Source organism: Prionailurus viverrinus, chromosome B1 (genome assembly GCF_022837055.1).
Source record: "Prionailurus viverrinus isolate Anna chromosome B1, UM_Priviv_1.0, whole genome shotgun sequence".
NCBI classification, from domain to species: Eukaryota; Metazoa; Chordata; class Mammalia; order Carnivora; family Felidae; genus Prionailurus; species Prionailurus viverrinus.
In genome coordinates this window covers 161,266,651-161,284,395 of record NC_062564.1, presented here as the reverse complement: position 1 = coordinate 161,284,395, position 17,745 = coordinate 161,266,651, and the positions used below count along the sequence as shown (strand labels likewise).

The window sequence follows — 17,745 nt, the reverse complement described above, 5'->3', positions numbered from 1 at the left end:
TCCATCCCCCCCCCACTTACCTCCCTCCCAGCTATTTATTTTTGAGGGAGGGAGGGAGAGAGAGAGGGAGAGAGAGAGAGAGGGAGCATGTACTTGAGTAGGGGAGGGGGCAGAGAGAGAGAGGGAGGCAGAGAATCCAAAGCAGTCTCCCTCTGCATGCTGTCAGTGCAGAGCCTGACTTGGGGTTCAGATTCACAAACTGCAAGATCATGACCTGAGCTAAAATCAAGAGTCGGACACCAAACTGACTGAACCACCCAGGCGCTCCTCCATTTTGCAATTTAGAATTTAAAGACAACTGAGGAGTGAGAAGTAAATATGTTGCTTTTTCTTGAAAAGGCATTATAACAATTTATAAAGGTAAATTTAATCTAACTTCCAAGATTCCTTTTTTACCCTAAAACAATGATTTTTATCTTTGCATCTTCCAAATATATACGTGAGGTACCTAGTTACCGTGGTTAGTAGTTATATACAATTCATTGGGTTAAGCATTAAATAGGCCATCTTTAAATAGCCGGGAGCTCCATCAGAGTATCTTAAAATGTGCAAAACTTGGCTCTACTATTTTTTTTTAAAGTGAGGTCATGGCTGCACAGATTCAAGCCTTTAAAATTACTGGGTTACTTTAACTTTTTACCGGTTTCTTTTTCTATTCTCAGCACATAAATGCACATCATGCTTATGAGTCTCAGATCTCATCAATGGCAAAAGCCATGTCTAGATTAGAAGAAGAGCTGAGACACCAAGAAGATGCAAAAGCAGCAGCGTTGAATGATTTGTCGTCTCTCAGAGAACTTTGCATTAAGCTGGATTCAGGCAAAGATCTTATGACCCAACAACTGAATTCCAAAAACCTGGAGTTTGAGAGGGTAAGGACTTAAAAGACTTCATTGTAGCACATTATTTTATTGAGCCTTACTCTCATTGTTTTATTTTATCAAGCACTTTTGATAAAGTTTGTTTCCCTTTAAGGAGTTACTTTTGACTACAGGATTTTGAAAACTAGATTCTTTGCCAAGATTTTTCTAGCAAGCATAGTGATGAAATTAGGTGCTTTCTGTTTTGGAATAGATGGATATTTAGGAAAATAGGAGTGTTGTTATTATACAATAGGAACATATCCCAGTATATTCTTTCTCTGTTTGAAGGTAAGATTTAAATGAAGGACTGAGCAGTTCATTATTTCCTAAATAGAGTAGTCTTTCTGATAAAATCTCAAGGCATTTAAATCTTACTTAATTTTCAAAGTCTAGTTACCTGGAACTTCCCATTCTCAAACTGAGCATTACTTTAAACATCCCAGTGCATGTTTTCAAATACAGATGTTTTCAGTTTTCATTCATTTAATAGTATCTTTATTTTCAGCTACTGAGAAGCTCCAGTGCTGGCTTGACTGTCTGGTCAGAGTACACATAATAGATCAGAAGGGCTTCCTTTCTGATAGGATGGCCACATTTTAGGATTTTATGTTAATGACCCTCTCTTGGCAAGGAAGTATGAGTGAAACTCATAGCAATAGGTCTTATACCAAATAAGCAAAAATTATTTTGAAAATAAGATGACTTTCTTACACTTAAAGAAATGGTTCAAAATCTTTAACTGGTACCCAAAATAAAGCAACTGATAAGTGTATATAGCTCTACAAATAATTTTTTAGAGTGAGTCTCAAATTGTACTGAAGTAATCTTACTTTGTTTTCCCTGTAGGTTGTGGTGGAATTAGAAAATGTAAAATCAGAAGCAGAGCTGTTGAAGAAACAACTGGCAAGTGAGAGACATACAATTAAAAGCCTTGAATCATTGTTGGCTACAAATAGAGATAAAGAATTTCATTCTCATTTAACCTCCCATGAGAAGGATACAGAAATTCAGCTACTTAAAGAGAAGTTAACCCTTTCAGAAAGCAAATTGTAAGTGGCATAAATCAACCTGTTTAAAGAAAATCGCTTGTCAAAAATAATTTTTGGTGAGAGAAGGGGATGGGAGTGTGTACGGTGGTACAAAACCAAAATATTTTACTTACATTGTGGCTGCTTTTAGGAATTTGGGGGTTTAGTTTAAGGAGATACATTGTGTTTGGAGATACAGATTTGTGTATCTTCACCACAGAGATGGTACCCATGGAAGTGAATGAGTGAACTTTAGAAAAATGCCTGTAGTTGAGTTGTGAACAAACAGGAGTCAGCAAAGGGGAGAGCATTTCAGGATGGGGAAAGCCATCTGTGTCTTTTACTGTGTGGACTAGAAAAAGACATCAAAATGGCATGTAGTTTGACTCACATAAGTTTAGTGATTAATTACCTTTTAGGAGATTGATGATAGTGTCTATTAGACGGCCAGATTTGGACATATTTGATGGAAGAGGGGAGAAAATCTGGAGTAGATAGTACAAGTAGAATAGTTAACTTTTAAAAGAAGTTAATAATATTTGTCTTTCTGAGGCAAGAGTCCAGAAAGAGCCAATGAAGATACTTTACATCTTGATGTTATAATTCATGTCTTATTCAAATTTGTATTTCCAGCATTGCTACAGTGCCTAGCACATACTGGAAGTTTAGTTTAACTGTTTGTTAAATAAATAAGATGAATGAATGAATGAACGAAAGAAAACTTAGTGATAGAAGCTCCTGAAGTTGAGAAAAGTAGTGTTAAAAAGACTTGTTCTTTTCTTGTCCTAATTATCACCTCCATTTGTATTTATTACTAGCATAAACAAAACTCCATAGCACTAGACTCTACAAAACAACATATTTGTTACTTATTTATTTATTTATTTTTAAATTTTATTTTTAAGAACTAGTCTAGGCCGGGAAAACACCATGCTTCGGGCTAAAGTGACACAGTTACAAACCGATCATGATTCTATGAAAAGGCAGATTTCAACTGAAAGATATGAACGGTAAGAAAAAGATTTGTGCATTGGACAGTGTTTTTATTTATTCCCTGTCCCAAAAAAGATTTAATAGGACTTAAAAATAGCCAACTTTCTTTCAGTGTTCATACAAAAATAAACTTCTTCTGGGGCGCCTGGGTGGCTCAGTCGGTTAGGCAGCCGACTTCAGCTCAGGTCATGATCTTGTGGTCCATGAGTTCTAGCCCTGCGTCGGGCTCTGTGCTGACAGCTCAGAGCCTGAAGCCTGCTTCATATTCTGTGAATAGCCTGCTTCATATCTCCCTCTCTCTGACCCTCCCCTGTTCATGCTCTGTCTCTCCCTGTCTCAAAAATAAATAAACGTTAAAAAAAAAAAAATTAAAAAAATAAATAAATAAACTTCTTCTGATATTTCTTCCTAAAAAGTCAAAAGTGTTGTGGGAGATAATATCCTTACAGTAAATAAAGTAGCAAATATTGCCTACATGTTTTCTATAGCATTCCTCAGGGCAAAATCAGGGCATTATTTGAAAGAATATAATAGGGAATCAACAGGCGAGTAAGGATGCTACAAGACCCCAAACTGGAGTTGCTGGGTGGCTCAGTCAGTTAAGTATCGGACTCCGGCTGAGGTTGTGATCTCGCAGTTTGTGGGTTCGAGCCCCGCATCAGGCTCTGCACTGACAGCTCAGAGCCTGGAGCCTGCTTCAGATTCTGTGTCTCCCTCTCTCTCTGTCCCTCCCCTGCTCGTGCGCTCTCTCTCTCTCTCTCTCTTTCTCTCTCTCAAGTAAATAAACTTTGAAAAAAATTTAAAAATGGGGCGCCTGGGTGGCTCAGTCTGTTAAGCGTCCGACTTCAGCCCGGGTGCATGATCTCACGGTCTGTGAGTTCAAGCCCCACGTCGGGCTCTGTGCTGACAGCTCAGAGCCTGGAGCCTGCTTCTGATTCTATGTCTCCCTCTCTTTCTGCCCCTCCCCTACTCATGCTCTGTCTCTCTCTGTCTCAGAAATAAATAAACATTAAAAAAATAAAAATTAAAAAAAAAAGCACAATGTGGTCCAATAGGAAACTCCAAATACAGATCATCACAAAAGTGATGATGATCATAAGAGCAATTGATAAGTATGTGCCAGATACCATATACATATCTGATTAATGCTACTAATAATCTATTATTATGCATATATTACAGGAAACTGAAGTCACACAAATAATAAATGGCAGAGCCAAAACTAAAATCAAAATATATCTTATACACCTGAAACTAACAAACCATTTTATGTTAACTAAATGTGAATTAAAAAGATAAATAAAATTTTGAAATAAAGACAGATCTGTTTAATTTTAAACCCCATGCTCTTATATACAGTATATTCCCTCCCGCTTAGTAGTTTTCTAATTTTCATACTCACTTTTATTTCAGTTCATTTGCTTTGTATATTGAAAACCTTAATCTCCAAGTGCCACAAACAGGGATGAAACTTGCTTTCACAGCTAAAATTGAAGTCTAATTTGCAAATCAATTGTCAAGCTACTTTTCTTTCATTACTCTTTCTTGCTGTATTAATACCATAGACATAAACATTCCTGAGATTTCGTACGCAAATAGTGGTCAAATTGCTGCTTATCGAGTCAGTTTTTTTATTTCTCTTATTTTCTATTTGCATCAAAACTTTTGAAAGATATGCCATTTGTAGTATAGACAAAATTTGCTAGGAAATCGATATTTATGATTTCAAAGAGAAAGGAAGCCTGAGAAATGAAGAAAAGCATCAATACATAAAACCAGTGTTACTAATTTCTCGTAATTGAGAAGATTTCGTTTCTCAGTGTGCTAAACTGTACATACATGATTTCTATTTCTTAATGATAACTTAAATTCTCTTCAGTCCAAGGGGGGTCCTACTGCGTAGGGCTATAAGACCCCCTTAATTCCTCTTTTTCCCTTGTTCCTGGTCCCCGAAGAAACGTAGGCCAACAGGACATCTCCTTTTCCTTATCATCCAACTAGGTTATGCATTCTTAAAGTGCCATTATCGCCACCCCAGGGAACAATATTGGTTCTTGGGGGTTGAGGGAGTGGCAAAAAAACTTTAGGTATTACAATGACTCGTAACCTGCCAGAGGACCTCAGTACATAAATAACATATCTATATGTTAAAATTTCATTGGGAAGAGTGGATAATTTGGGGGGAGGGAATATCTTAAAAAGTTTCTTTAAGGGGGTTCGTAATGAAAAAGTAGTTTGTGAAATACCCAACTAAGTAGAAATCTTGGATACTGAGGAATATAATACAGAAAGTCTAGGCCAGAGACCCTGAATAGCCCACAAAAGAAGTAGAAACACAGTCACCATGCTTTGTGGAGCTGACCCAGACACAGGGGAGGAGGGTGTAGTAGAGAAAAGGGTTATTTCACTTCTGACATTGGGAGTTTTTAGGAAGAAGGAAGAAGCTAGATTTATGTTCAAGAAGAGGTGGGAAAGGAAGGGGCAGAGGTGGGAACCAACTTTGCAAATCTGTATTCAGAGGGGCTTTGAACAACCTCCTATAGTACATATTCCTTTCATTGAAATCTTTTACTCACTACTTAAAAATTATAAGAACATTGCATTTAAATTTAGTAGAAATACTCATTAGTTAATTGAGGAGAAATTAATCAGTAAAAATCACAACATCGTATATTTTGTATACCACTTAATTGTATAATCTCTTCCTTGATCTTTACTGACAGAGAAAGAGCAATCCAAGAGATGCGTCGACATGGTCTTCCCACACCACCCCTTAGTTCAACTCTGAGGTCTCCTTTACATTCTCCTGAACATATAAGCTGTTAATTATCATAAAGGTAAGTATGCAACACTAGGACAAGCAAAACTAATCTGTAATTATAAAAATTCAGAAAGTAGTTTTCAGTGTGGAGGGAGGGGAGATTGCCTACAAAGGTGATCAGGGGAATTTTGTGAAGTAATGAAGGGTTCTGCGTCTTGGTGATGGCTGCACCGGTATATACAATTGTAAAAACTCATTGACCTGAACATTAACAGTCCACGCATTTTAATGTATGTAGATTATACCTCAATTAAAGAAGAAAAGGCATCCACAGCAAAATATTAAATGACAGGATGAGATATCACACAGTAACACTTGATGAAGTGCCAAATTCAACATACAAATAACAGGTGGTAAAAGTATAGACAACAGTGTACAAATGGGAATGCACATGACACAGTAGACTCAATCTGACAGGAATGGCAGGTTGTCGGGGAATAATGAGGGAGAAAGGCATGGCAGGCAGGGTGGGACACAGAGGGTATATTGAATGTGAGGCTCAACTAGAGGTTGTAGTCTTATCTCTGTAAGTCAAGGGGAGCCGTTGAAGGTGCTTCTGTGTATAATATGGGTACAAGGGAGGGATTAAGATGGTGGATTAACTTCATAACTATATTTGGGCCATATTGGGGAAGATAGAAATGAGAGGCAGAGACCAGAAAGAGCTATGAGAGGAACAGTATATTCAGTTCAGGATCTGTGGAATAATGTTGAAAGCTAGGACAAATTTTAAAAACAAATGACATATATATAGAAAAGTGCCGTATCCTAGCATACAGCTCAGTGAGTTTTCACAAACTGAATACACCTGTGAATAACCTACACCCAGATCAAGAAACAAAACACATCCCTCTTGGGCTCTCTCCTGCTTATAAGCCCTGCTCCAGAAGTAACTATTCTGCCTATTAAAAACATAGATTTCTTTTGCCTGTTTTTGGACACTTCTTAAACAAAATCTTACATTTCTGGCTTGTTTTCCTCCACAGTACATCTGTGAGATTCATTCGTACTGGTGTGTGTTCTTGTAGGTTGTTCAGTCTTGTTGCTGCATAGTATTACATTGCATGAACTCCCCACAGTCCATTTACCCATTTTATTGTTGATGGGCATTTGGTAATTTCCAGTTTGGGCTATTGTAGAGTTAACGATGAACATTCTATTCTAGTACCTGTGTGTTGGTGACCAGATGTGTGCATTTCTTTTGAGTATACACGTAGGAGTGAAGTTGTTGGGTCACTGGACATGCATATGTTCAAGCTTGAGTAGACAGAGCAAAGTGGTTGTAAAGAGGTAGGATACATTTAACAGAAGAAGGGTCAAAGGGATGTGCTGATTCATTGGAGATGGGAATGAATGGGAAAGAAGTCCTGCAGGACCAGGGCTTGAAAGGTAGGTTGACCGCAAAATGCAGGCTTGCTGACAGAAATAGTAAAGTCATTCTTTTTTAAAAATATGCATTTCTTTGCCTTATTTTAAGTAGAAGCATATAGAAGATAATTAAGCATTTCCTCAATGACTCAGAATTCTCATTATGAACATTAATTATGTAGTGTGTTTTGACATACTGATCCGCCAGGTTTTATTGGTATTTGTAGGGCGTAGGTTTAAATGAGTCCTGATTGCTGTACTTTTCTTTTGTGTGTGTTTGTTTGACTAAAACATGCATTTTCCTCTTTCACTTTGAGGACTACTTCTCAGTGCTGGCTACAATCACTGTGTCCTCACAACTTCTAAGCTGCTGCATTAATTTGAATGTGATTAGATGGAGGTTCAGCTTCTCGTTATAAAGCCTTGTAACAGTTGTGACACATACATTTTCTCATACTGGATTCACAGCTGCATTTTAGACCAGAGATTGGTAAACTAAGGTCTGTGGGCCAAATCCACTCCACTGCCAATTTTTGTAAATCTAGCATAGCCACACCTGTTTGTTTACACATTGTCTAAGACTGCTTTCCTACAGAGGTGGAATTGAGTAGTTGTGACAGAGACCCCGTGGCCCACAAATCTAAAATATTTACTCCCTGGCTTTTCACACTATGTAGCCTCTGGAAAACTCTGCTGTGTACCTGTGAGAGAATAAGAGTGAAAAAAACAAATAATTCTTTGGTTTTATGAAAATAGGCTTTACCTTATAGATGCTCAAAAAAGGTCTTGGAGACTCCAGAGATACCCATATTATACTTTCAGAACCACTGATTTAGAACATGCTGGATTTAGCAATCTCTAAAGCTGTGATTATTTAGAAAACTTTCTGTTTTGTTTGTTTTAAACGTTTTTTTTTAAATAATCTCTATGTCCAACATGCAGCTCAAACTCACAACCCTGAGATCAACAGTCACATGCTCCACCAAGTGAGCCAGCCAGACCCCCCAAATTAGAACACTTTTTAATTGTGATAAAATATATGTAACATGAACTTTGCTATCTTAACTGTTTTTAAAGTGTGCGACTCAGTGGCATTAAATTCATAATGTTGTACAACCAAAACCACTATTTCCAAAATTTTTTCATCACTCCAGACAGATACTCTATATCCTTTAGGCCATAATTCTTCAGTCCCCTGTCTACCTCCCCAGGCCCTGAAAGTCTCTAATCTACTTTTCTGTCTCTTGCCTATTCTAGCTTTTCATATAAGTGAAATCATACTGTATTTGTCCTTTTGTGTCAGGCTCATTTTACTTAGCATAATGTTTTCAGGACTCATATGTTGACACAATTTGTTTGTTTTTTTATGCTTGAATAATACTCCTTTGTGTGTTTATGCCACATTTTGTTTGTCCACTCATCAGTTGATGGACACCTGGGTCGTTTTCACCTTCTAGCTATTGTGAATAATGCTGCTGTGAACATTGGTGTTCAAGTACCTGTTTTCAAATCTTCTGGGAGTAACTAAGAGTAGAGTTTCTGGGTCATATAGTAATTCTGTGTTTAACTACTATATCCTCAGCGAGAAAACATAAAATATAAAAATATAAAGAAGGACACCAAAATCACTTAAAAAAAAATTTTTTTTTAACCTTTATTCATCTTAGAGAGAGAGAGAGAGAGAGAGCGTGAGTGGGGGAGGAATAGAGAGAGAGGGAGACACAGAATCTGAAACAGGCTCCATCCAGGCTCTGAGCTGTCAGCACAGAGCCCAACGCGGGACCCGAACTCACTGACTGCGAGATCATGACCTGAGCCGAAGTCAGACGCTTAACCGACTGAACCACCCAGGTGCCCCCCCAAATCAGTTTTTTAAACGTTTTTTTTTTATTGTGGTAAAATATACATAACATCAAATTTATCATTCTAACTATTTTTAAGTCCACATTTCTCTGACAATTAGTACATTCACATTATTGTGAAAAAATAATGTCCTTCATCCATCTCCAGAACTTTTTTATCTTCCTCAACTGAAACTCTACCCATGAAATAAACATTAACTCCCAGTCTCCCCTCCCCACAGCTCCTGGCAACTGCCATTGCAATTTCTGTCTCTGTGAATTTGACTACTCTGTTTAACTCATATAATTGGAACTATACAGTGTTTGTCCTTGTGACTTACAGTGCTTTCAGGGTTCATCCATATTGGAGCATGTGTCAGAATTTCTTTCTTTTTTGGTGCTAAACAATATTCCACTGTATGAATATACCATTTATGAGTTGGTAGATACTTGGGTTCCTCCTATCTCTTGGCTGTTGTGAAAATGTATGTTCAAGTCAAAATCACTTTTAATTCTATAACCCAGAGAAAATATCAATTAGCATTTTGGTATATACTTCCTTCTTGTTTGATTTGTAATAAATATACACACACATTCATAGCCATACATATATAATTGTAATAGAGATCATACTCAAAATAATTTTTTATCCTATCTTATATTTTGTTTTGTTCTGTTCTTTGGGGTTTTTCCCCTTAATAAATTGTTGAGAGCATCTAATCATTAAAAGTATTTTCAAAATGCCATTTTATTCTTTTTATTTTTCTTTTCTTTTTTTTTTTTTTCTTTCTCCTTTCCTTTCTCCTTTTCTTTCCTTCTGCCAGGAGATAGTATTTACATTTGGAATTTTACAAGAGATGATTTATTTTTTGTTTTATTTTTTAAGTAATCACTATGCCCAATGTGGGGCTTGAAACCAGGACCCCAAGAGCAAGAACCACATGCTCCACTAAATGGATCCAGCCACGTGCTCCTCAAAAATGCCATTTTAAAATAGTTATCAGGTGCCTGGGTGGCTCAGTCGGTTGAGCGTCCAACTTTGGCTCAGGTCATGATCTCACAGTTCATGGGTTTGAGCCCCGCATGGGACTCTGGGCTGACAGCTCAGAGCCTGCTTGAGATTCTGTGTCTCCTCTCTCTCTGCCTTTCCCCAGCTTGTGCTGTCTCTCTCTGTCTCAAAAATAAGCATTAAACATTTTTTTTATTTAAATAAATAAAATAGTTATCAGTTCATCACATGTTTCCATTGTGGAATTTTTCATATTTTAGTGTGTGTGTGTGTGTGTGTGTGTGTGTGTGTGTGTGTGTGTGTTTTAATTGGGGTGGTGATTAGATAGCACATAAGGTAAAAAATATTTGTCCATAATATGCTGTTTTAAGACTCAGACACAATTTACAGTACTTGTACATTAACTTAGACATCATATTATTCCTCATTTTGAGTGATTTTTCTCAGTTAACATCCTGTGTTACCCCTTTCTTTTCACTCTGTATCATTCATTTAGTCCTCATATGCTTTGATGTGCTTGGGTGGTCTGAGGGGAATATATTTTGAAGTATAGAGCTGTTAACTATAACTTGATTATGGGCAAAGGCTTTATTAGAGATTATAATTTTGGTTAAAACTGAAAACAGTCTCTTAGTTTTTTGTGAATTTATCAAGTAATTTTTGTTTTTCATTTTTCTCTTAACTCCCCTTTCCTGTCCCCCCTTTTTCAGAATGGTGGCTTTCAATGAGTTACCTCTGTGGATTTTTTAAAGGACAGAACAGTAATGAAATATTTGAAGTACTTGTTCTTGAAAATCATGAACATTGACACAAATTCTACCTCTGTCAACTTTTATTTAAATCAGTGAATATTTATATAAAAATTTTGGTTTAAAAGAGCCATATCTATGTGTATATTTTTATATATATGACAGAACAAAATATGTATTAATAGTGCTAACTAATGTTATATCTATATTTATATTATTCCTCACTTAAATTGCTCCTCAAAGTGTGTGTTTATACTGTGAATTAATATAATGTATTGTTCACATTATGCTTTAATAATCTTTTTCATAATGAGCCATATGTGTATATAAATATTCTTACAATACTTATTTTCAAAGTGTTTTCAGTTTTCATGCCTGTGTTTATAACCCATATCTTTAATACATTCATATAGGATTATCAATCTTGATGCTGTGCTGTCATGCTTTTTCTTCTAAATGTAAAATTGTTCACCAATTTGCTGTCTATCATCAAGGGTAATATATTCAGGTCTATTTTCACAATAGCAGAGGTCTTGATAAAATAATAATTACTGTATATCATTTGTTATTGTCAACTTGAAGAACTGTGATGGGAAAGATACATTTATATATTATATGCAATATTTTATTATTTTGGTTATCACATGGACTCTTCACTTAATACAAATTCTATCAAAATCAAACTAAAAGCCACATTCAGAATTTTGTAAAACAATAGAACAGAAATTTGGGACACTTTTTCAGTAAATAAAATTCCTCCCTGTATTAAGAAAAAAATTCAGACCATAAAAGTATATGGGGTAAATATAGGAAAAGATTTTGTTAAAATGCCAGTATACATTCAATAATACCAGTTTTTGCTTCTAAACTTGTATGTTGTAATTTATTAGTCTTACAGAATAGTATGTAAACACTGAACTGTGGCATGTAAATAGAAAACAACTTTTTACAATTAATTTTCAAGGTTGTAGTTTTAAGGAATTTAGGTATATCTAAATATGTATATATATACACACATTAATAAAAGAACAGAAGTACAAAATAGAATGTCAGATTCAAAAACTAATCGTGTTTGAACCATACACATTTGGAGAAAATCCTTTTCTTGGTAGGTTTCATTATGATTGAAAAAGAAGAACTTAAGAACGAACATAAGAAAGTGGAAGACCAGTTGGTTATGATACAGTTTGTTTCCTCTTGTGGTTTTAACACAGTGGAATTTGTGTATGTGTGTTTGTGTGTACCTGGGGGTGGGCATTGCTCTTTTCTAAAACTAATATGCCTTATATGTCTGGGATATGGTATATGCCATTTGCAGTAATTCACTGTGTATTTGAGTGTGATGTGGTTTATTTTTCTACCATATTTGTAATTTTATGTATTCCATCTCCTTTGTGTGAATTCATATAGCAAAATACAAGAGAAATGGGACTAATTTGCAATGTCATATGGAAAATCTTTTAATAAATATATGTAAATAAAATAAAAAATATTCCCACCTTTTCCCCCAAAGCAATAGCAAAGCCTATTTTATTAGATATTTTATTTTTAATGTTTTTCGTAATTTAAAAATGTGTAGCTTGCCATAATTATTTTCTTAACCATGTTACTACAATTTTCCTAAATTAGTTTTATCTTAAAATACTGAATGTTCTCACCATTTGTAGATGTTTTTAATTTGTTTTAAAAATTTTTAAATTACGCTTGACATAGATTTTCCATTAAACTTTCCAGTCAATTTATTTTCTCTTACAAATAGTTTTTTCTTAAATTTTAGCAATAATCTTAACTCTAAAATTAACAATTCAAACTTTATCATGGTAGGATTTGGGTAAATCCTTGTACTTAATGTGTGAGATACTTTTTTTTTAATGGTTTTGATTTATTTCTAGTTCAAGAAATGAAGTCAAAGTTTCTGTTTGAAATCCATGTACAAAATGATTGAACAGGCTTGTGTGTTTACATTTTTCTTTCATATGCTCTGTGTTGAGAACCTTAACTACATTGACTATGCCACCTGCCACATCACCTTATTACAACTTACCACACATCTGATCTCCCCCTCTCCCCAGTTCTTAGAAGATTTACTGTCTTTTATTCTATCATCAGTCTTTTTAATTTCACTATCTTGGAACAGTGGTTATTGACCAGGCCTGCATTGGTGTTACCTGGACAGTTTTAATGAAAAACTGATTTCTGAACCCTACACTTGTCCAAATAAATCAGAATCTCTGGGAATTAGGTGTGGGCATTTTAATTTTTAATTTTAGGTTCTCTAGATGATTCTAATGTGTAGTGGATTTAAAGTGTTAATTTAGAAACTGATCCACCAAACTGACCTACTAATGGGACTCAACCTGTAGCTTGAAAACACTGCTGTAGATCTTATCATTACCTCCAAAAACCTCAGCTTCTAGCATGCTACTCACACCTCTTTCTAGGTCACTCAGTCATGCCTAACCAATCCTTTGACTCAACTAGGATCTCCAGACAATTGATTCTCTCCCCTATTCTTTGTCTATAAGTCCCTCACTTTCCTCTATCTTGCATAGGCTTCATTTTCTTTGCATATACATTAATTCTCTTGTCCCTCTAAACTGAAAACTCAAATCTTGTTTGTATCCAACTACTTCAACTATGCTGCATCTGTACCTAAGCAGCTGAACAGGGATAGAGAAAAAACCAGCCATGCTGGTTCCAATTTCACTTGAAATTTATGACCCTGAAAATCAAGGGCCCACAGCATTGTGTGAGGATCCTATACATTTTCCTGGTCAATTCACACTTAACCTCTCCCCAACAAGCATTTCACACCTCTTTATTCAGACCTTCAATCCCTCTCTTTCTTGCTCTCAGGTTGTTTCTTCTTTCATTGAGAAAATGGAAACACTAGGGAAACTTTCTCACCCTTCAAATCTATTAACAATACATCTGTATCCGTAGAACTTCCTTCCCTCTTATAACATGAACCATCTCTACCGTCTAGCTATTTTATCTAGTTATAACCAGTATTCATTCTTTCTACTAGTCAAAAGATTCTATAATTAACACCACATTTCCTGAGTCATTTTTGCTCACTTGGTTTGTTCCCACTTGCATGCATACCTCCCATGCATGAGAGAAAGAACGTGAGCAGGGGAGGGGCAGAAGGAGGAGAGAGAATCAAGCACACTCCACATCCAACACGGAGCCTGAAGTGGGGCTCAACACAGGGCTCAATCTCATGACCGTGAGATCATGACCTGCACCGAAATCCAGAGTCAGATGCTTAACTGACTGAGTCACCCAGGCATCCTTTTAATTTCCCATTTTTAAACCCTGCCAGACCTGACCATCCCATTTTTTTTACACCCTGTAGAACAAAAAATCCTTAACAAGTGTTAATCTATACTCACTTCATCACCACCTTTCCTTCTTGAACAATCCCAATGATGCTTTATTCGCATTACTCCAAACCATTTTTTGTCAAGGTACCAACTTCCATGTGTTCTTTGTTTCCTTTTTCACACTTAATATTTCTTGTTAGTGCTTTTTGTTATATTTTGTTCTTATTTGATACTGCTGCTATCTTCCTTTGAGGAAGGATTCGATACAGACATAGCTTTAAACTAAGTGCATTTGAAGATGAGATTAAGGACTTCTTCCGGAAGGCATCAGAAAAAGAGATTGAATGTGTAAAAGAAAAGCATTATGGAGGGTATGTGTAGGAATGCCAAGATCCAGGTAATACTGAGCCTCACAAGAGAGAAATATTAGGAGTGCAAAAAATATTTTAAGGAATAATGGAGATAAATGTCACCAAATCAAAGGATACAGTCTGAGGTCTTTATTAAAAGGGCTCAGAAAGGGGAGCCTAGGTGGCTCTGTCAGTTAAGCGTCCAACTTAAGCGCCTAGATCATAATCTGGTTCGTGAGTTCGAGCCCCACGTCTGGCTCTGTACTGACAGCTCAGAGCTTGGAGCCTGCTTCAGATTCTGTGTCTCCCCTTCTCTCTCTGCTCTTCTCCTACTCATGCTTACTCTCTCGCTCACTTGCTCTCTCAAAAATAAATAAACATTAAAAAAATAAGTGGGCTCAGAAAAAGCCAAGTAGAAAGGAAGGGGAAAACCCACATCTAGACACAATATTAAAGACAAGGGAAGAGGGGCACCTGGCTGGCTCAGTTGGTAGAGCATGCGACTCTTGATCTCAGGTTTGTGAGTTTAAGCCTCACATTAGGTGTAGAGACTACTTAAAATTTTTTGCAGTGCCTGGGTGGCTCAGTCATTTAAGTGTCCAACTCTTGATTTCAGCTCAGGTCATGATCTCATGATTCATGGGTGCAAGCCCCAAGCTGGGTTCCATGCTGACAGCACAGAGCCTGTTTGGGATTCTCTCTCTCTCTCTCTCTCTCTCTCTCTCCTCCCCCCCCCCCCCGCCCCTTCCATGCTTACACACACACTCTCTCTCAAAAATAAACTTAAAAAAATAATAAAATCTTTTGAGGCACCTGAGTAGCTCAATCAATTGTGTCTGTCTTGAATTGGTCTCAGGTCATGATCCCAGAGTCATGGGATCAAGCCCTGCATCGAGCTCCATGCTGAGCATGGAGCTTGCTTAAGATTCTCTCTCTCTGTCCCAGTCCCCCCCACACACATACTCTCTCTCTCTCTCTCTCTGTCTCTCAAGTTAAAAAAATTTTTTTAATAAATGAAGACAAGGAAACAAATTTTAAAAGGCTCAGAGAGAAACAGGTCACCTGAAAAGGAACAAGGATCAAAAATTTACATCTCTTATGGACTGAATGTGCCCCCCCGCCCCGCCGACACCAAATTCCTATGTGAAAACCCTACTCCCCAATGTAATGATGTTAGGAGGTAGGGTCTTTGGGAGGTAATTAAGTCATGAGGGTGAAGCCCTAGTAAATGGGATTAGTGCCCTTGTTAAAACTAACCTCACAGAACTCTCTCACCCTCTCTGACATGTGAGGACACAACAAGAAGTTGGTAGTGTACAACCCCAAAGAACTCAACTGTGTTGGCACCTTCATCTTGAACATCCAGCCTCCAGAACTGTGAGGAGTAAATTTCAATTTTTTTATAAGCTACCCAGTCTATGGCATATTGCAATAGCAATCCAAACAGACTAAGACAGCATCAAATTTCTCAATAGCTACACTAGAGCCAAGCATCACATATTATTTTTAGAATTCTGAAAGAAAATAATTTTGAAACTTTTAACTAGCTGTTGAAACACTTTTGGAGGAAGGAATCAATTAGAGAAGTAAGTGTAGGAGATACTGCAAGAGATTTGTGAATTAATCAAATATTTTAGTACAGTCTATTATGTTAATAAAAAGAGAAGGAAGGGGGTGGGAGGAAGGAAGGAAGGATGGAAGGAAGGAAGGAAAGAAGGAAGGAAGAAAGGAGAAAAGGGAGGGAGGGAATCTATAAAAATTCAGACCAAAATTTCTAGGATCTGGATAATACCAACATGCTAGATAGGAAGAAGAAAGACAATAAAAACATGAGAAAAGGTAAAATATTTGTGTTTTTTAAAAAGATTTTCAATATTTATTTTTGAGAGAGAGGATGTGGCACGAGTTGGGGAGGGGCAGAAAGAGAGGGAGACACAGAATCAGAAGCAGGCTCCAGGCTCTGAGCTGTCAGCACAGAGCCCAATGCGGGGCTTGAACTCACGAGCTGTGAGATCATGACCTGAGCCAAAGTCGGAAGCTCAGCTGACTGAGCCACCCAGGCACCCCAAACATTTGTGTTATTGGGAGAAGATACAAATACTGAAATCAACAGGGAGAAACAACACAGCTATGAGTCAAAAGCAACTGTCATAATGATATAATACTAAAACACTTTTCTAGAACTTTATTCTTCCTGGGCACTATTCTGAGAATTTTACATGTGTTACCTCATTTAATTCCCACAGTAATCATATTCTTTATTCTCATAGATGAGGACACAGGCAACACTTGCTTGTGGACATATTACTAGTAATGGTGAATTCACTTTTAGACAATTTTTAAAGTGATTTAATATTTAAACCAGCAGAAGAAAACATGATCTCTATAGAAAGTATATTAGAAAATTTGAAAGATAGCAGGAGTAAATCTTTATGTAAGAGTAGCCAAAATAAATGTAAGTGGATAAAATTCTTCAATTAAATGGCAGAGTCAGATTGGATCTTAAAAAACATTATGTGAGGGGCACCTGAATGGCTCAGGTGGTTAAGCATCCGACTTTGGCTCAGGTCATAATCTCACTGTGAGTTCAAGCCCTGCATTGGGCTCTGTGTTGACAGCTCAGAGCCTGGATCAGGCTTCGGATTTTGTGTCTCAGCCTCTCCCTGCCTTTCCCTCACTCACGATCTGTCTCTCTCTCTCTCTCTCTCTCTCTCAAAAATAAATAAACATTAAAAAATTTTTAAAAAGAACCAGAATGTCAGCCACAAGAGAGATAAATTTAAAATAAAAAAATACATAGAAAATTTGAAAATAAAAGGAAAAGATTCATCAGGCAAATGGGAACCAAGAGAAAACTAGAGTACTAATCTTATCTGACTAGATAGAATTCTAGGGAAAAGAAAAAAAGACAAAAGCAAGGTGTTATAGACTGGTGAACAAGAACAACAATAGAACATAAATGTACAGCCATTTCAAACGTACAGCTGTATGTGTGTATATATATATATATATATATACATATACATATATAAAAGTTCGCATCCAACAAGCAAAATACACATTTTCTTCAAGCACATCTCTCATATTTAAAAATAGAGCATATGTTAGCCCTTAAAGGATGCCTCAAATTCAAAAGGATTAAATCATATATCATTTCTCTGACCATGTTGCATAAAATTAGAAAGTAATAGGGAGGAGTTAAGATGGCAGAGCAGCATGGAGACCCTGAGCTTGTCTTGTCCCTGAAATGCAGCTAGATCAGTACCAAACCATTTTGAACACTTAGGAAATTGATCTGGGGATTAACTCAATGATCTGAATAATTTGAGCCACAGATCTCGGCAGGTACTCAGTGAGAGAGGTGAACTAGGGGAGAGAGAAAAGCCATGGAGGGTAG

General features: G+C 36.7%; 1 protein-coding gene across 4 annotated transcripts in view; it reads left to right on the top strand.

The window, feature by feature from the left end:
* CEP135 (centrosomal protein 135) overlaps positions 1 to 12,184 on the top strand; it is a 75,884-nt gene extending 63,700 nt beyond the window's left edge. For all 4 annotated transcript variants that reach the window (XM_047856707.1, XM_047856708.1, XM_047856706.1 and 1 more), the window contains 5 exons: positions 663 to 872; positions 1,710 to 1,912; positions 2,797 to 2,901; positions 5,608 to 5,721; positions 10,634 to 12,184. In XM_047856707.1, coding sequence (XP_047712663.1) covers positions 663 to 872; positions 1,710 to 1,912; positions 2,797 to 2,901; positions 5,608 to 5,710 — 621 coding nt within the window. In that variant the 3' untranslated portion in view covers positions 5,711 to 5,721; positions 10,634 to 12,184. The remainder of the gene's footprint in view (positions 1 to 662; positions 873 to 1,709; positions 1,913 to 2,796; positions 2,902 to 5,607; positions 5,722 to 10,633) is intronic.
* Positions 12,185 to 17,745: the final 5,561 nt, after the last annotated feature.